We start from the raw sequence: 17,888 nt of genomic DNA, 5'->3' as shown, positions 1-17,888 counted from the left end.
ATCCCAGTCCCTATGAGATGCAAAACCATGTGAACAATGCTATGCCGGACCAATGCTGCAACGGAGACCGAGGTGCAAGGAACTTCAGACTGAAAAGGAAACAAATGATTGGCGAGGGCCAAGGCTCATGCCGCTGCACTAAGCCCGTATCGCCACATTAGTGTGGACGGCCAGCAGAGTAGATTGGGCCTTGAGTCTTGCCAAGTCCGGTTCTGACTGCGCGTTGGTAATTTGTTGTAGAGGGGACATTGGCCCGCTCTTTTCTGTCTTGGCCGATGTCTCTTTCTCATGCGCGCTCGAGCTCATGATGGTGGGCAACCTCGGCTTCTGGGCGGCGTGTGTCGGCAGAGAGCTATTGCTTGAAGCCTCGAGGCTCTTGGGTACGTACTCGTCTTCGTCGTCGGATTCAGATCTCGCCTCGGGGTCGATAACGGACCGGTGGCTTGGTCGCCTCCTGTAGCTGAATTTTTCGTCTGACGAGTCCTCCGACTCGGTGAAGCTGTTGGTCCTCGCCGTGCGGCGACTCTTCGTCCTAGCTACTGACGACGCCCTCGCGACACGCGATCTTCTCCTGGCTGGGGACACTGGTGGCCGTAACTCGGTTTCGAAGGGATTCTCGCCCCTTCGGATCCTGGCTTCAAGGGCCTTCTCACCCACCGTCCTCCCCAGAGAGCCTCCGTCGTAAGTGCTGACCGTCCTTCTCGAGCCTACGCTCATCATGCTGCTGCTCCTGCTGACAGGGACCCTGCCATCCATGACCTTGGCCGGCGGCGGCGGTTGGAGCATCCAGCGCAGGGCATCTTTGTGCGCGGGTTTGCTGCTGACCACGGGCGGGTGGTATTCGTTAACGGGCGGGTTTCTCGGCGTAAAGTAAAAGTTATACCGATCTTCTTCCGTCACTGGTTTCTCGAACCCAAGCTTCGACTCGACGTAACGGCCGGCACTCGAGCCAGCCTGCTTAATTGCATCCATCAGTTTGTGTCCGGTCCAAGAGGGCTCATGCCCCCATAATTCCTCATCCTCTCGCTGATACCGCTTGAAGTTCCAGTCTCCTGTCGATACCGAGGCCGTCTTGGTCAGTGCCGGGCTCGTGGGTTCCTCCACGACCACGGTTGGGGCGCTTCCGAGCCCCGGGGGACTGGTCGGGCAGGTGGAGGGCCTTGGGCTGGCGACAGAACCCATCTCAGACATTGTAATGACAACGCTGCTGCCGGTGCCGATGCTCGGACGGCCGTCCCGGCTTGCGGCCGTTAGTCGGCGTTGGCTGAGGCTCTTGCTCGACCGGTCTGGCCCCTTGCCCTTCCTCGGCAAGCTCGGCCCCATCCTGATCTCCTCGCTCCAATAAGGGTTGGTGTTATAGGGTTCCGGGTGCCGGTACAAGTGTGGCTGTTCCATCACGATACGTTCCTTCACCGCCCGCTCCTTTTTGGCCTGCTGCCGGGATCGGTGATGATTCTGGATCTTGAGACATGGCGTGCAGGCGAGAAAATAGAAGAGGGCGGACTGGGCGGCGGCAAAGTACGACATCCTCGCCGGCCTCAATCCCAGCTGGGCAGTGTGTCCTCCCCAATCTCGTTCTTCTGGCCCCAGAACATGTGCTAGATCTCGCAACAATCCCTCTTTGCCGTGGCCGGGCCGAAAATGATTCGGGTGTGGATAGTATGCTCGTCAAAAGCACATAGGCACAATGTGGGACGCACAAGTCGATGCGGCGAACAGAGGACCAACCGAGGAGCAGTGGCAACCCGGATTTGTTGTCGTGGCCCGTCGAGGGGAACCTGTGGGGGAAGGGGAATGGTGTGCAACCAGCCGGTTCTCAGGAGAAGTTAGCGAGAAGCCAAAGAGCTTCTACCCCTCAGCGAAGTATGCATATGCAGACCGCTGGTATGCGAATTGGTCGCTAGGTTCGAGTCCGGGGAAGAAGGCCCCAAAAAGGGGAGTGAACGCGAAACGGCGGAGCAACCGGGAGCCTCCTAGCATGCGTTTGTCAAGGGAAAAAAAGTCCGGTTGAGAAATGCAAATCAAACACAAAAGGAGAGAGGAATGCAATGTTGTCGCCAGCGGCAGGAATATTTGGCGATCAGAAGCGAAAAAAGGAAAGGGCGAGGACAACGAAAGCAAAGCTAAAAGAACAAGAGCACAAATGGGGCTTGTGAATCGAACAATTCGAATAACACGAGACCATGTCGATGGCGTCGAGGCAACCCGCGGGAGGAGGGGGGGGGGGGGAATGGACGAAAGGGCAGGTAATTTTGATACACGAGACCAACGTCCCCTAGACCAGGGGTTAGGATGGGGGAGACAGGGGTGGAAGCACTGGAAACACTGGAAACGCCCACCCGCAGCCCTGATCAGCAGCACTGACGTGGAAAAAAGGCGCAGGGATTCCAGCCCCATCCCGTTCCTCCCAATCCTTGAACCCCACGCTTCACGGATTCGCGTCAACGGGGCACAGCAAATGTTTCTTTCGCCGGCCCAAGCGAGGCTGCAAGCGCTCGCCGGGGGGGCCCGCGCTTGATCACACCGTGGCTCAAAGCGCCAGAAAGATGTGGACGGACCTGATACGTTTGCCGACCTACCAATCTGGGGAATGAGGAGTTGTAAGAAGTAGAGTCCGGCCATGCGACTGCAGGCCCAATGTCCTGGTTGCATTAGCCTGTCCTGCAGGTGCTCCCGATTACAGAATTGCTGGAGTGCAATCTGGAACCCGCTTAACGGAGGCTCGTTATTGGGCCTCTGCCTGATTCCTCAACCGTCATTCGCCCCCAAATGCACGGTGCTACCGGAAGGTGCCGGACCTTAGCGGGAGCCCGGCGGGCGCACTGGCGAGCCAAAGTACGTGCCTGCCGCACAACGACTGGGCTGTTGGGCTGTTCCTGATCCAGATGTCGCAAAGCCACGGGAGGAGCCGCCATTTGTTCGAGATGAGCCAAGGACCACTAGATAATCCCGGGCTTGTGATTACCCCGCCTCAAATTCAGGAACAGGCTGGCAAAGTCAACCACGAAACGCCAGACGCCTCGAGTGACGAACTTCTGTCGTGGCCGGGCTGAAGCATTTTTGTCGGGGGAATCAACCGAGCAACCACCACGACACACCGAGAGATCCCAGATGCATGTACCTAATCAGCCGAGTCCCGTCCACCAAACAGAACAAAGGGCCCAAGTTACATCGCCCCTACTGGTGTAACTCCCCGCCATCGACTCCTCACGCCGTCCCGTTCAACTCGCTTGGCAAACAGCGGCTCGGTGCTTCGCAAACTAAAAACTAGTGTAGTCCCGCCCCCTGTTGCCACGTTTCGCCCTTGGTACTTTTGACGGAGTACCTACGTTGTATGTAGGTATTATTGAGTAAATCGAAGATCACAGTGCCCATCAACACAGGTTGTTGTGTTGGAAAGAATTTTTTCTTGCGATATTCATTACCAGTTTACAACACACTTCATTGAGCCATCTCAGTTCTTGCCCCCAAAAGTACAATTCATATGAATTGCAGTTATTTTTATTTATTTCCTCCTCCGTAACACCCCCACCTCTCTCTTTCTCGATTTTTTGTTTATTTCTCTTTTTAACACCCATCCGGGTTTCATCCGGCCTCTCAGGGTACGGTTTCCTGTGCACGAAAGCAGCAGAAGGTCCAGTACACCCAACACAGGAGCAGAGTAGGAATCATAAACAAACAATATCCTTCTTATGTTTTCTTCCTTCTATCCTACTCTCTTCTATTTCAAGCGGGATGCAGTTGGATACGACCATGCTATCCCAGGACACGGTCGACCTGTCCAGATTGTTATCACGGGCCGCATACACATCAGGTAGAAATCATATACATGGACATTTTGAACTGGAACTTTTACAGATGCTGAGGTATCTACTTGCAGACCACATTGGTTTGTTGCTCTCAGGCTATTTCGAAAAATGGCATCGGCAACCGACAAAACAGACTAGCCTGGCTTTGTCTGCACAGCCACAAGCCACGCTTTTTATTTTTTTTTTTTTTTTTAAAAAAAAAAATACCCGAGATCTACCCCCCTGACCAGCGATCAGCACCCACCCGAAGCCTACATTCACAATTTCTTTTTTTCCTTTTCAGCATCCCGACAACGGTCTCTGGCGAATAAAACGCGTCTCTCCGATCGTCATCCGCCCCACGGTAGTTATGGCATTTACACAGCCCACTTGTAATTCTCGTCCTTTCCCACCGTCCAAGTCCCCCTTCCTTGCTTTGAGAATCCATAATAGCACAAATGACGGAGAAGCGGAGAATCACAAGGACCGAACCATACACTGTGAAGAAATTGAAGATAGAAAGGACATAAATAAATAAGTAGAAGGCTAGAGGATTCCCGAGGCTTTTCCGGACGGTAATATACACACACGAAACTCCTTTGCCCTTGGCCCATCAAAGATCCGAAAGCTCGGTTTTGTTATATGAAAGGATGATTCGAAGGATTGAAACAGGGCGCCAAAACAGATCAGCATGAACTGAGCTACCAGGTAGCGTGTCCCTTGATAGACTGGTAAGGAGAAGCAAGAAGGCAAAGCGGGGAAAGGAGGCGGGAAGCGGAGGCAGGTCCCTGCAGGCTCAGCGGCAGGTAGCCGCTGCGATGCCGACTGACCGAGTACGGTACGGTACTAGACGTCCCACTCGGTCTCGACCTCGGGCTCGTCGTTTGTGCTCAGAGCCGCAAAGGCAGACTGCTGCGAGATCGGCTTGGCCGACTTGCCCGTGGCGCCGTTGATCGTCCGGGGTTGGGTGACCGGCTGTGATTGGACGACCGTGGGCTCCGAGTCGATCGGGCTCTCAGCCGTAGCCTCCTTCTTCTTCTTACCCGACTTCTTGGTCGTGACGGTGCTCCAGGCTTCCTCGCCCCGAAGCATCTCCATCTGCTCCTCCTCCGACGGCAGGGAAGCCATCCAGCTCTCGGCGGTGTTCTGTGCTGCGGTGGCACTCTTGGGAGCCGACACGTCCGTGTAGCTGCTGGTGTCGAACGTGTCCAGCGGCTGCACGGGGACGTACTCGCCATTTGTGGCGCTGCTGCTGGGGCTGCCCTTGACGCCGTTGCCGGTCCAGACGGACTGCGGTGCCTGGGCGGCGGTGAAGGCGGAGCCGTCTTTGGCGGGCCGGCCCTCGGCGATGCGGGCTTGTCTCCTCTGGGCCTCCATATCAATCTTTCTCTGCTTCTCGGTCTCTTCGCGCAGGGCCTTGGCAGCCTCGGCCTTCTGGCGGTTCTGACGCTGCTTCTTAGTCTCGACCTTCTCAGGCGACTTGGCCTTCTTTTCCTTCTTCTGCTTGGCCTTGTCCGTATCGGTGAGGCGGAGGACCGAGGGGCCGGAAGCCTTGGGCTCTAGCATGTCGCTGACATCACCGGCATCGACGGCCTTGATCTCAGGGGAGGGGGTCGATGACTCGTCATCGTCGGCATCGACACCGGCGGTGGAGGATGGAGCAGAGATCTTGACCTCGCTAGGCTCCTCGTCAATGATCTGGGCACGCGACTGCTTCACCGACTTTTGGCGCTTCTCGTCGCCCTTCTTGGGCGCATTGAGGCTGGTGCCCTGCTTAACGCTGGCCAGCTGCCGGGCGAACTCGCGGTTGTCGACGCCGTCATCGGAGCTGTACTCGGCGGATTGGCCCGAGGTCTGCGGCTTGGGTGCCCGTGGTTTTGGCTGTGTTGTCTTGTTCGCCTCCTCGGCGTCCTTGCTGTATGCCTCTACCCTCTGGCGCTTGGCCTTCTCCTTTGGTTCTTTGCGAGTCTGTCTATCCTCTAACCGCTGCCGCTGAGAAGCACCTCGTAAGGCGTCTCGCGCGTTCTTCTTCCCGGGGAGCCCGAAGACTACGACGTAGGCGAATCCAATAACCACGGCCCAGCCGACCAGAGTAGACACCGAGGCACCCATGGCGAACGAAGGGGGACGGGGTGTCGAGGATAGGGTGATGCGAAACCGGTGTTGGGGAAAAAAAAAGTGATTAGGTGACGGGCCCGCCAATGTCGAAGAGGCAATGGGGTCAGTCGAGGTCTGGAGAGTGCGCCAGAGCTCAATGCGGGGGTGGAAAGGAAAAGGCAGATCAGGGTCCTCTTTAATTGACTAGCAAACAAATGGCACAAGGTCCAGGCTTCGGAGAGTTTGCGGCAGGGAACGTTAGGGCGAACCTGAGTTGCGTTGTCTGTGCTCCCGGGCGGTATAGTGAATGCCGTATTGTGGGCCAGAGGAAAACAGATAGAGGCTGGCGGCGGCAGAAGATGGACGGTGATGGATGTGGTGAAGACGTTCGGGGGTATCGAACGAGCCGCTGCTGCAGGTGAAAGGTGTTCAGAAGTTCGGTTCCATTTCTGGCGTTCCCCGTTAGCCCCAGTTAATCTAACGCGAAAAGTTGCCGCTGACAGGGGAAGACCTCAAGGCAAACCCCATCCCATATTAAGCGATGCTTGGCAGCATGCACTCACGTGATTGGATGCTGGCTCACCTCGTAACTTCGAGTCTTTTGCAACCCGAGATACGAGGCGCTGCGGGCGGGATTTGCTCTGTGAGCGTGGTGGGAAATGGACAAGAGTGGGCGTTATATATAAAGAGGGGATAAAAGAAATCGGCTGAGCTCTGTGCTGCCGGAACTGCAACTTCAAAGTTTCCAGCTACATACTTGTGCAGTCCGGCATATCAGACTGCGTCCACGAGTGCACACGTGCCACGTCCTCTTCCTTTTGGAGCATGTTCAGCATTCAAACACTAGATCCTGTCTTTGGTGCTCTTGGAAGGCAAACTCGACAGCCATTTAATGTGTTGTTTACCACTCATGGACAAATCCCGGGGGCGGAGATGTACAGCATCATCCTCTCAGGTGGTTCCATTGAGCGGGCAGAGGCACGGTGAATTGATTTTCTCTGGAACCAGTGTTTCCAGGAAGTTCCATGAGAAAGATCCACCCAAGCGGCCGGTCCCAGCCGGGCTAACAACGGGCATTGTTTGCAGGCGCCGATTTCTTCAATGAGGAAGGTGGGACGCAGGACACCGGATTGGTCGCAAGCGTTTGTCTGGGTATCAAGGTATTTCAGTACCCATCTGTACCTACAAGTATCCAGCTTGAGTTCACCCTAGCCTGCCCGACAAATCGACAAGACACAGCGTTTGCAAGGGCGCTTGGGTGACTGAGATTGACGTGTGGCTGGGTGCAAACGGTTATATCATTCTCAATAAAAGGGTGCAAGAACCAAACAAAGCTCTGCTTTTACATCCTCCGCTCCGTGCTGTGCCCCTCGATTGCCCCGCACTCGCCAACCACGATGGCGCCCAAACACCGCATTATCATCGACACAGACCCAGGTTTGCACGCCCCAAATTCGTTGCTCCCACATTCTGCTTTGTTTTATTGCAAGCTAACGGCCGGCATCAGGGGTTGACGATGTTATGGCCCTGTTGCTGGCACTCAGCGCCTCGCCCGAGGAGCTTGAGGTTGCCATGATCTCGGTCACATATGGAAATGTGCCGCTCCAGAGGTGCGTGCGACCTCGATCATGCTTGTAGACGCTGTGCTGCCGGCTGTCTGTCTAACTGTCTGTCTAACACGACTCCAGTTGCCTCCGCAATGTCGTAGCATTGTTCCACGTGCTGGAGAAAGAGATGAGCTGGCGAACAGCTGCTGGCAAGCCCACCTACGGCGCGTTCCACACGTACAAGCCCATCGTTGCCGTCGGCGCGGAGCATGCGCTCGAAGACGCCGAGCTTGTGGCCGACTTTTTCCGTAAGCGTATACCTAGCCTTCTACTTGGGCGAGAGACTAACCTGCTCAGATGGATCTGATGGCCTGCACGGTGTCCACGATGCTGTGAGTTTAAAGACAATACTCTCTCTCTCGGCGAAACCCCCCTAACCAATCAATACAGCATCCCCATCTCTCTCCGGCGGATACCTGGCGCACACTGTTTGACAGCAACGCAAGCGGATCGACCAGCTCTCTTGAGCCCCCCTCGTACTCGAGATACTTCACCCCGAGCAAGGTCCCTGCTCACAAGGAGATGCTTCGGATCCTGCGGGAGGAACCCGAGAACACCATCACCATCGTCGCTATCGGCCCGCTGACCAACGTCGCCCTGGCTGCATCTGAGGATCCTGAGACCTTCCTGCGCGTCAAAGAGCTTGTTGTGATGGGTGGCGCTGTGGAAGTCGAGGGCAACGTTACCCCTTGCGCCGAGTTCAACTGCCTTGCCGATTCTGTTGCCGCTGCAAGAGTTTTCGCCCTGACTTCGCCCCTACCGTCGTCGACCATGCCGCCCTCGATCCAGGGCGAATCCATCCTGCCCCCTTACCCTGCCAAGCTGTCCCGCCAGCTCAAACTGACACTCTTCCCGCTCGACATCACCAGCCCGCACGAGCTGCGGAAGAAGTTCTTCAACGAGAAGATCCAGCCGCTCATAGCATCTGGGAGCCCGCTCGCCCAGTGGACTAACACCTTCATGAACGGCACCTTCAAGAAAATTGAGGAGATGCTCGGGGATGGGAGCGAGCCGGGCCTGTCTCTGCACGATCCGCTCTGCATCTGGTACATGTTGACGCACGACGACCCCTCGTGGAAGACGGTAGCCAAGCCTGAGGACATCCGCATCGAGACGTGCGGGTATTGGACACGGGGTATGCACGTCATCGATAAGCGCCATAGGGCGAAGCCAGGCGAGAAGGATAGCACGGTGCAGACGCACCCGGACGATCCCATGGACGCCGTCACACTCGACGAAGTCCCCGGCGACACGATGGGCTGGCTCAGCGTGCGCAAGGGCAACAGGATCAACCGGATGGTTGCTTCGCCCGGTCATGACATTTTTGCTGATGTCCTGATCCAGAAGGTATTCGCGTAGATAGAGCAGATAGACGGCTCGATAGACCCTGGTTTGTTTGCTTCATTCATTCCGGGTATCTCGTAGACCAAGCAATGTCTCTTGGTAAAGATGTCAGCGAATAATTTCTGACAAGAAAAGAACGAAGTAAAACGAGAAGAGAAAAAAAAGAAGAGTTCGGGTATACCCTCTGTAGAAAAGGCAATCTAGCCATAAAACCATACCATAATACCGAACGCCAGTCCCGTCGAGAGAACGAAACAACCCCCCCTCCCCCCCTCTCTTCTTTCTAGCCAGCCATATCAGCCATCCCTTCCATCTAATCTATACCATATCCGTGTGCATCTCCATACCCTCCCATACCCACAGACCAGACAAAGACCCGACTACCTCCTCTCCACAGCCGGTAAACCTGCGACCCGGGACCCCAAACTCGACTAATGCTTTGTCGTCCCGATCGCCGCACCCTTGACCTGCGTCCAGTCTATGCTCGCATCGAGCGGCTCGTCAACAAGCCCCACCAGGCACACATTCTCCCCGCGCACAATGTACAGGCCCAGCGGCACCTCGGCCGAGGGCTCGCCGTCGTCGGGGGCGCGGATCACGCGCTCGATGGTGTTTTTCAGAACCTATGAGCTCCCCACCCCAGCTCTAGCGGTTAGCAATGGGAAGAGAATTGACATATGGTGGTGTTTGGCGGGGGGGGGGGGGGGGGGGGGGTAAAGAAGGCTCGTACGAGGTTGGTGGTGTGGTCGTGCGCCGAGAGCACGCCGACAAGGTTGCGGCCGTCGGTGGTGATGATGCACACTTTTTCTGTTTTTGCAAATGCATGCTATTTAAGTACATGAACCACAAGGATAGGTGGGCTGGGAGATATGGGGAGAGAGGTGGCTACTCACTTTCGACGTAGCTGTTTAACGACATGGTGCCCGCGGTGGTTGTGGTGTGCGGTATCGAGAAGATCGGGCCGCCTTACCAGGCGATGCGGTAGGTAGGCGGAAAGGGATGTTTGAGTGTGTGGTTCGTCGCGCTGCTGCTGTTCATTCGCTCATACCTATTTGTCTTTCTCCCCTGTTTGCGAGACCAGCAAGCCAGCGATCGAAGGTTGAGGTAGCTGCTGGGGTTCTGTCGAGCTTCACTGCTCCGTGATGCTTGGCAGCGGGCACTGTTGCGGTGGAGGTGGGGTGCAAATCATACCGGGGTGTTTTGCTTAGCGGGTTATGCACTAGTCGGTTAGCCCCTGACATACCCTGTGTTTTACAGCACAGCTTTCAACGCTCGCCATGGCAGTCGAGTTCCGCAAGTTCGATACATGTTGAATAAAGACTAAATCAAGATAGCCGTTGATGCAATGAATTTTCCTGCTAAGCAGCTGTTTTGCGCGGTCGCTGCTGCTCAGCACGTAGGCACAGACGCCCCGAACCGTGACAGATAGAGAGTAGCAGTGCCAATATACATGGTAATAGCCCTGGTATACACGGCCATCTCTCGAACATACCTACGTACCGGATATCGCATACCTGCTGAGATAGTTCAAGCTGTTGGCGCTGACCGTCCTTCCTTTCCAGCAAGGAGGGTTGTTGAAACTAGCTGAGTGTGTGATGGTTATGTAGCATAGGAACATTGGCATTGAAGTCACCACGAGCGACGTTGGTAATAGAGATCGTTTAGCTAGCAACCTGTGTCAATCTCCGACTCATTCCATGACGCTACGAGTGTAAGTAGAGAGCAAGGCCAATCCTCCTGGCCATGAGCGCAATAAGCGGCCATCCAATGATTCCAATCAGTGGTTGACCTGAGGATCGCTTAAGTTGTAAACAGTTGCTCCCCACTGACTCCCATAAGATGGACCTGTTTACCTCTAGAAAAAGGTAAATGCATACTCAATGACTCTCTCAAGTTAGGTATTAAGCCAGGCCAACCAAAGTCGGGGGTGGGAGACACGGTATCGCCACTGTCACGAAGAACCCCTACCTAGAAAATTTCCTAGGATATCGCGGATTCTGCCCGCTCTCAAAGATCTCTCCCGGAAAAACAGGAGAAGGCGTCGACAAACGCTGTAGGAGAGAAACCGAGATGACAAGGATGCGGAAGTGAGCACAGAACCGAGACGCGAAAGTGTGTATATTCAATAGGTCATCGGAAATGATACGCATGCATGCCAAGCAGACGGCAGCAGACGTTGAGTTCAAGAAAATACCGACCCAAGAGGAGAGAGGAACGGCGGGGTCACATCCATCGTCCCGTACATCCGAGACCCGATGTGAAGGACATGGCTGCATATTGATGTGCGGAACATGACAGTATCCCCAGCACGGAGGCTCGTCGCCGAAAATGCAGGACCCGTCTATGGTCGGGGCCGAAGAGGCCTCCGCGTAGTCTCGACCGAGGGATACGCCATGGGGTGGAGCTGGGGGTTCACAACATCTCCAAGCGATTCTGCAGGTGGCCCCGGCACCTCGGAACGGTAGCGCGTTGAGAGGCTGCTGTGCTGGGCATCTCGGACATCGGGGAGCTAAGAGTGGTGGTCAGCAGGCAGGGCCGAATATGATGCGGTAGTCATCTGTAGCCACTGATGTCGACGTATACCTGCACCGTGAAGCTTATCTGCGTCGCGAATGCAAGCCTCCACACGGAGCTAATTGCACCCCGGATTGTCGTGTTGGCTGAATCCGGAACAATGAGGCTCGGCGCCAACCCCCTGGACGAGAGAAGCCGCGCAGAACAGGCTCCAACAAGCTTAATATGATCCCGGAATGTTTGAGCTTGGCCCAGCTGCGCGTCTATGTGACGCTGTGCGACGGCCAATTACGCGTCCCGTGTCGAGGACGCCCTACGGGAGTAGCCGGCTCGACTTCCCCTAATCGGTAAATGGGTATCGTCTTGAATACTCTCGATCCTACCATGTTGGCCCGACGGCCTTGCCGCCTTCGCTTACGGAACAGAAGCCAAGGGGAATCTCAGCCGTTGACCGACACCGGAGCAGGTTGACATTTGCTCCTAAGCAGTCCTTGTCCTTGGCGGGCTAAGGAAGGGAGTGCGAGTTGTGATGCGCGAGCGAACCACCCTGCTCCGTACGCCTCAGTGTCGACGGCAAACTTGATCGATGGCCGGGATACCAGAATATGCATAATTGGAGCTGACTGGGGGTGGGCTCTGAATTCCCTTCCGCTCTGGGCACAGCTTGGCAAAGAGTCTCCTTGAGTCGGCGCCCAAATCTTGGTTCCCGAGAATAGACATCTTGCGGGCAACATGTGGTGTCTATGTCATGGCAATGTTTCCAGCGACCCCGTCAAGGACCACACCAAATCCCATGTGGAAAGCAATGGGACTAAGACCAGGCGACTGCGGCCACCAATGGGAGGTCTTTGGTTGTCCCCGGAAATGGCTGACGGCGGGTGAGTGGTCGCGCTCGGAGCTACCCCGCAGAGCCGGAGATCAGCTCCGTCCGAGGGTTCCCCCAAATCATGTGGGGGTATCTGGCCTCCGGGTTGCTGCCGTGTTTCCTGGAATCCTTGAACGTACAACATCATCTTCATCCTAAGGCCATCCGTTTCAACGCTCCGCTTGGCAGTCATTGGGGATCCGACTGGCTGATTGCTATTTGGACCAGAGTTTTGTCACATGGTGGACGAGATCCCCGGGTAGCAGAACTGAGGAGGGCTACGATGAACCGGACAGTTTCGCTTCTCCTCCGTACGGTATCACAAGGGCCCGTGGTTTGCCGTCATCCCCAAGAGCCCATTGCGTTCGGTTGCCCCCGCATCAGTCCGCTTCGTTTAATAAGCACGGTGGATGTGAATGCAAAGATGCTGCGTTCCAACCGGTTGAAACAGGTCTTCGATCAGACCCAGCGCCCCGCCATGGGTTTCTGGCAGATGCTGCCTGGAGCCAACATTTCGAGAATCCTTGCCAGGTCCGGCGCGGACTGGGTGATGGTCGACTGCGAACATGGCAATATGGATGGTGCGAGACCAATCTCTCGTTGTGCAACCAACACCAGATCCTACGTCGCATCCCAACGTCATCGCGCGAGTGCACTGCTAATGACCCCGTTACAGATGCTGCGATGCACGAGGCGGTCCCCGCGATTGCAGCCTTGGGTGTTTCCCCGATAGTCAGGCTCCCAGATTTTCAGCCGTGGATGGTGAAACGTGAGCACCCAACGCAAGGCTGCGGCCCAAGTCCATAGACCAGCAGTTGCTGACGCCCTCGTAGGAGCATTGGATAGTGGCGCACACGGTGTAAGAGGGGCCCATTGGTCTTGATGCCAAGGCCGTCTTCATTGACCGTTTTCTAAGATACTAGTGCCGCTCATTCGGACTGTTGCCGAAGTGAAGGATGTAGTTGCGGCAGCCAAGTTCCCACCACAAGGACGGCGGGGATTCGGCTCGCCCTTCGCACTTCAGAATTTCCAGTCCGGATTGACTTTGACCGAATACCTACAACAGGCAAACGAGAGCCTCTTGACCATGGTGCAGATTGAGACCCGGGAGGCGCTAGAGTCGGTCGTGGAGATAGCGCCGCTCGTCGACGTGGTATTCATCGGGCCGTTTGACCTTGGCAATAACATTGGGCACCCAATAATCGACGGAAAGATGGAGCCCGAACTGGACGAGGCCATCGCAAGGATCCAACAGGCCACCGTGGCAGCAGGCAAGAAGTGCGGGATATACTGCACTTCCGGGGAGCAGGCCAAGCAGTACGCTGACGAAGGATTCCACATGATCAGCGTCGCAACCGACTACACAGCTCTGGGTGCCGCAATGGTGGACACGATGGCCATCGCCCGGGGAGAATCGAAATGAGACAAGCGGGCCTTGCAATGGCGTGTACTTTGGAGGTGCAGGAGATGCCTGGTGGTGGTTAAGTAGACTAGCATCCTCGACCCATGGATTCCGTGCATCTTTGGTAGATTCTGGGAGAAGCAACCGAGCTGATGGGGATGCGGAACAGTGCGGTCTCGCATTTCTTGTTGCACAGATTGTTCGCATAGAGTAGGCGTCGGATCGTCGGGAACAGATGGCCACGCCACACGATGTAGCATCGATCGCCGCGATGGTGATCTAGCCGCGCTCGGCAGCGTCCATCTTTGCCTCAACCTCGTCAGCCGTGAAGCGGTGCATCAGCTTGATGGCCTTGGATGACAGCCCGGGGTCCTCCTCAGGTGATTGAGCCTTGCTGATATGGATCTGGATACGGTTGAGTACAGGTTACGCGAGACGAAGGACAGCAGCGGCAGAGGGAAACTGCAGCTCGTGTTTCCCGGTTGGCTAAACTCACCACAGGGACGTCAAACTCGTACAAGTCCCGCCACGCCCTCCATTCAGGCTTGATGATGTCGACTTGCGTAAAGGCAAACGGCCGTTTGTCCCATACGTCCGACAGCACCGATCTCGCCTGCGAGCAAAGCCCGCAATTTTCGCGGGTGAAGAGCGTTATCCTGCAGGACTGCAGCAGCCGGCTTGTGGCACGCATGGCTGCAAATACCGTCTTGACAACGAGCGAGATGGGAAGAAGATGCTGGCACCTCGAATCGAGACGTTGCAAATGAATCGGGATTGATCCCAAACGTGGTGAAAGAGCCAGACCAATCTGGGCTAGTCCGGACATTCCTGCAGCCCCTGAGGCGAAAGTTCGGGTACAAGGTACCTGCTAGGCCAGCTTCCCCGCCCCCACCTTCTCTCAGCCCAGCGAGCAGTGCGATTTTCAGCAGGGAAAGCTTCCATTCCCTTCGAGGGAGCTTCCATACGCCAAGCAGCCCCTTCTTCTTGACAGCGACTTGACAGCGATTTGACTGCTCGGTTTCTCGCCCTTCTTGACACAGATACGACAAGGAAACCGCAAGCTGAAGAAATATATTTTAATAAGCAAAGCATCGAGCCTATCGAGCCTATCGAGCCTAATTTAGTAGCTCTCCGTCGCCGAGCAACCGCCCCATCTCTCCATCCCACCATGGCTCAGACATGCGTCCACCAAGGCTGCGGCAAGAGCTACACAGATCCGGATGAGGTCTGTCGCTACCACCCGGGCCCGCCGGTCTTTCACGAGGGCCAGAAAGGTATGCTTCCCGGGTCCTACATAGGATCCTGGCCGCTGAGGCGTCACGCTGCAGCCCGCCGACGCACTGGGGTGCTGCGGGCGGCTGCGGGCTGGACCCCAACTGCGCTTCTCTTGAACTGCCAAGCTGACTGTCACTTCTCGCACGCAGGGTGGAAGTGTTGCAAGCCGCGCGTTCTTACCTTTGAAGAGTTCATGACGATAGAACCTTGCACAGAGGGGAAGCACAGCACCACAGATTTGCCGCCCAAGATCGAGAAGAAAGAGGTTGACCCGGCCCTTGTCGAAGCTTCAAGCCTCCCTCCTCCGCCCGCCCGTGCGCCCATCGCCGCACCCCAGCACATACCCACCCCTCCTCCACCCCCCCCGGAGTCTGAGGAGGACGACGAGACGCTCGAAATCCCCGACGGCAGCGTGTGCCGGCGGAAAGGTTGCGGTGCCTCTTACAGGAAGGGATCCAACCGGGAAGGCGAGACTTGCATGCACCACCCTGGCGCGCCCATCTTCCACGAGGGGAGCAAGGGATACAGCTGCTGCAAGCGGCGAGTGCTAGAGTTTGACCAGTTCATGAAGATTGAGGGCTGCAAGACCAAATCCCGGCACCTGTTCGTTGGGAGCGGAAAGAAAGGCGCAGCCGGCAAGGGCCCGGCCATCTCCGGGGGTGAGGAACTACTGGAGGCGGTCAGGTGAGTACTGTCTGTGTTTCTCGAGCGCCGCTTGGCGAGCAAGTTAGTGGACAAAGGTTGTTTCGCAGCCAAGGATCAGCCAAGGCTGGCTGTGCCTGCTGACACCTTGACGGCTGGCCGAGCGACCACCTTGACCTCCTTGACCACCTTGACCGCCATGATGATTGCAGCCCAACTGACACAGGCGCCCACCGCACCTCCCTCACAGACACGATTTCTACCAGACGCCGACGTCGGTGATTGCGTCTTTTTTCCTCAAAAAGATCGATAAGGACGCCGCCAAGGTGGAGTTCGAGGAACGGCAGTTAAATCTAGACTTGCCTACGACGGATGCTCCGGTGCCAAAGCGCTACAAGGCGCAGGTACCGCTGTATGGGTCCATCGATGCTGCCAAGTCGACCTTCAAGATCTTGGGCACCAAGCTAGAGGTGTCACTGGCCAAGGCGGACGGCAGCTCTTGGCCGGTGCTGCGAAGTGACGATCGTTTAACGGGTGAAATCCTGCAAATTGGCCGAGCCGGAAGGGCGCAGTGAGGAAAGAAAAAAGAGGAAGGAGCTGGAAAGACGTATTGTTTACTCCTTTCTTTTTTTTTTTTTTTTTTCATGCAGTCTCGATCCTTGAGAATGTCTGCCAAGGGGCGGAGACAGGAAGCTTAAGTCCCGAAGCCGGTGTCCAGAAGGCTTGGACGGACGCCTCCGACGCGAAGAAACTGGGATTGGGCTTCTTCAGTTATTAGATGCGGCGGGGATCAGATAGGGGGCGGAACGGTACGGGAAGGTGAGGGCGAGAAAAAGACCGAAAGATGATTGGGGCGGGCCGGCAGTGAGGATTGCTTGGGTGGAGAGCTGCAGCTGGCATTGGGCAAAAACGGCAGCAGCAGAAGTGCCGATATGCATCATAGCTTAAAAAAAAAAAAGGAAAAGAAAAATAAAGGAAAATAAATGCATCCAGCCTTACCGTATTCTGGGCGTGCGGTACGTACCCTCCGTTCGCTGTGAACGCCATCTCCGGAGCGCGGGTTAGAAGCGGCTCCCGGAGATCTCTGGTGCAACCCAACCGTCTCTTGGCTCTGACATGAATGGTGGGCATGGTCTCGGTTTTTCCGAACCACCCAAATGGAAATCCCAATCCCAAATCCCAGCTCTGGTGACATGGGCAACCGGGGCTTTCGCATACCCCCTATCCCGCCTCTTTGGATCCTTGACTAATTTTTACCACCCTCCCATTCGTGTAGCTGCCTACCGTACCCGACATATCGAACGTCCATTAGTCATTTTGCTCTCCCCTCGCGTTCGTAGTTGGGCAGCAGATGTCTCGCCCCAATTCCCCAATCAGTAATTCGTCTGCAGAGCGTTTGGAAATAAAAAACGGTTTGACTGGAACCGGTCAGCAAAGCCATGGCCACAGCTTTCTCCACGTGTCGGGGCGTTTGACAGGGCCGATTCGGCAACAAGGTCTCGCATCCCATGCCGTTATCCCGTGGGACGATGATGAGCAATCTCACACAGAGAAGCGATCATCATCATCATCATCAACACACAGACCGACTTCTCACAAAAATGGGTCCCGCCAGCCTCCCCCGTTTGGCGTCAAAGTCAGGAATGCAACCCCCCCTTATCACAGACGAATCGGGTGAATTTGCCCAGACCTTGGGAGACTAACCAAAGATCTCACAGGATCTACAAGATTGATGCGGGACGTCCCAGATGTATCCAGCGCAACACACACCGAACTGCCGTGGACAGCTTGTGATTTGCTTTGATGCCTTCACGCCCCCCCTCTCTCCCAAGCCCCCCTAAACTGAGACGCAACCCACCAACCAACCGCGCGAGGACGGGCTGCTGCACCCCGCAGAGGACAACAACCCCGTGGCCCAGCGTGCAACCGCTTGCGTCCAATACAACCGGAGGAGAGCAAGCGGATGGCAGACGCCTGCTTGCCTTGCACGGGAAGAATGCAGTGCATCGTTACCGTTGCCGTTACCCAGTTCCGGTAAAGAGAGTCACCGTGTGAAAAATCTGGGACAATGCTGCGCAACGCGTCACTGGCAGGGTTCGTGTCAGCACGTATTTGTGCATCCTGCACGGTGCACGGTGTAATGAGTGTAGAAAGTTCGTTTCTGCCTTGTTATACCTATCCGGAACATCCGATCCTTGTATACCAACGTGGCTATGCTGAGTGATTACAGATGCAAGGTGAAAATTTAAGTCCTGATATCGAAACGAGTGCGGAAGAAAAACGCCGTTAAAGATGCAAATACGGAAAACATCAAACTTAAAAGAGATACGCAAACAGGGAAAGACCATACTCGC

General features: G+C 55.8%; 7 protein-coding genes across 7 annotated transcripts; 3 read left to right on the top strand and 4 right to left on the bottom strand.

The window, feature by feature from the left end:
* Positions 1-138: 138 nt before the first annotated feature.
* On the bottom strand, positions 139-1,527 carry MFIFM68171_01299 (Signal peptide-containing protein; the record flags this gene model as incomplete). The annotated part of the gene is made up of 1 exon (XM_071056721.1): positions 139-1,527. One exon carries the CDS (start codon positions 1,525-1,527, stop codon positions 139-141), a length of 1,389 nt encoding a protein of 462 aa, XP_070912822.1.
* Positions 1,528-4,634: 3,107 nt separating this feature from the next.
* Positions 4,635-5,900, bottom strand: MFIFM68171_01298 (BSD domain-containing protein; the record flags this gene model as incomplete). Its single annotated transcript, XM_071056720.1, has 1 exon — positions 4,635-5,900. The coding sequence occupies one exon, from the start codon at positions 5,898-5,900 to the stop codon at positions 4,635-4,637; it is 1,266 nt and encodes a 421-aa protein (XP_070912821.1).
* Positions 5,901-7,282: 1,382 nt separating this feature from the next.
* On the top strand, positions 7,283-8,851 carry MFIFM68171_01297 (Inosine/uridine-preferring nucleoside hydrolase domain-containing protein; the record flags this gene model as incomplete). Its single annotated transcript, XM_071056719.1, has 5 exons — positions 7,283-7,322; positions 7,393-7,495; positions 7,574-7,740; positions 7,790-7,824; positions 7,883-8,851. The coding sequence occupies 5 exons, from the start codon at positions 7,283-7,285 to the stop codon at positions 8,849-8,851; spliced, it is 1,314 nt and encodes a 437-aa protein (XP_070912820.1).
* Positions 8,852-9,267: 416 nt separating this feature from the next.
* Positions 9,268-9,754, bottom strand: MFIFM68171_01296 (U6 snRNA-associated Sm-like protein LSm8; the record flags this gene model as incomplete). The annotated part of the gene is made up of 3 exons (XM_071056718.1): positions 9,268-9,459; positions 9,567-9,643; positions 9,730-9,754. The coding sequence occupies 3 exons, from the start codon at positions 9,752-9,754 to the stop codon at positions 9,268-9,270; spliced, it is 294 nt and encodes a 97-aa protein (XP_070912819.1).
* A 2,744-nt stretch (positions 9,755-12,498) lies between these two features.
* On the top strand, positions 12,499-13,638 carry MFIFM68171_01295 (HpcH/HpaI aldolase/citrate lyase domain-containing protein; the record flags this gene model as incomplete). Its single annotated transcript, XM_071056717.1, has 4 exons — positions 12,499-12,796; positions 12,892-12,984; positions 13,049-13,074; positions 13,132-13,638. 4 exons carry the CDS (start codon positions 12,499-12,501, stop codon positions 13,636-13,638), a joined length of 924 nt encoding a protein of 307 aa, XP_070912818.1.
* Positions 13,639-13,896: 258 nt separating this feature from the next.
* MFIFM68171_01294 (Glutaredoxin-like protein (Fragment)) lies at positions 13,897-14,308 on the bottom strand (the record flags this gene model as incomplete). Its single annotated transcript, XM_071056716.1, has 2 exons — positions 13,897-14,022; positions 14,114-14,308. The coding sequence occupies 2 exons, from the start codon at positions 14,306-14,308 to the stop codon at positions 13,897-13,899; spliced, it is 321 nt and encodes a 106-aa protein (XP_070912817.1).
* A 477-nt stretch (positions 14,309-14,785) lies between these two features.
* On the top strand, positions 14,786-16,109 carry MFIFM68171_01293 (Cysteine and histidine-rich domain-containing protein 1; the record flags this gene model as incomplete). Its single annotated transcript, XM_071056715.1, has 3 exons — positions 14,786-14,891; positions 15,042-15,576; positions 15,785-16,109. The coding sequence occupies 3 exons, from the start codon at positions 14,786-14,788 to the stop codon at positions 16,107-16,109; spliced, it is 966 nt and encodes a 321-aa protein (XP_070912816.1).
* Positions 16,110-17,888: the final 1,779 nt, after the last annotated feature.

Source organism: Madurella fahalii (assembly GCF_045866475.1).
Source record: "Madurella fahalii IFM 68171 DNA, scaffold_1, whole genome shotgun sequence".
Classification (NCBI taxonomy): Eukaryota; Fungi; Ascomycota; class Sordariomycetes; order Sordariales; genus Madurella; species Madurella fahalii.
This window is presented reverse-complemented; position numbering and strand designations above follow the sequence as displayed.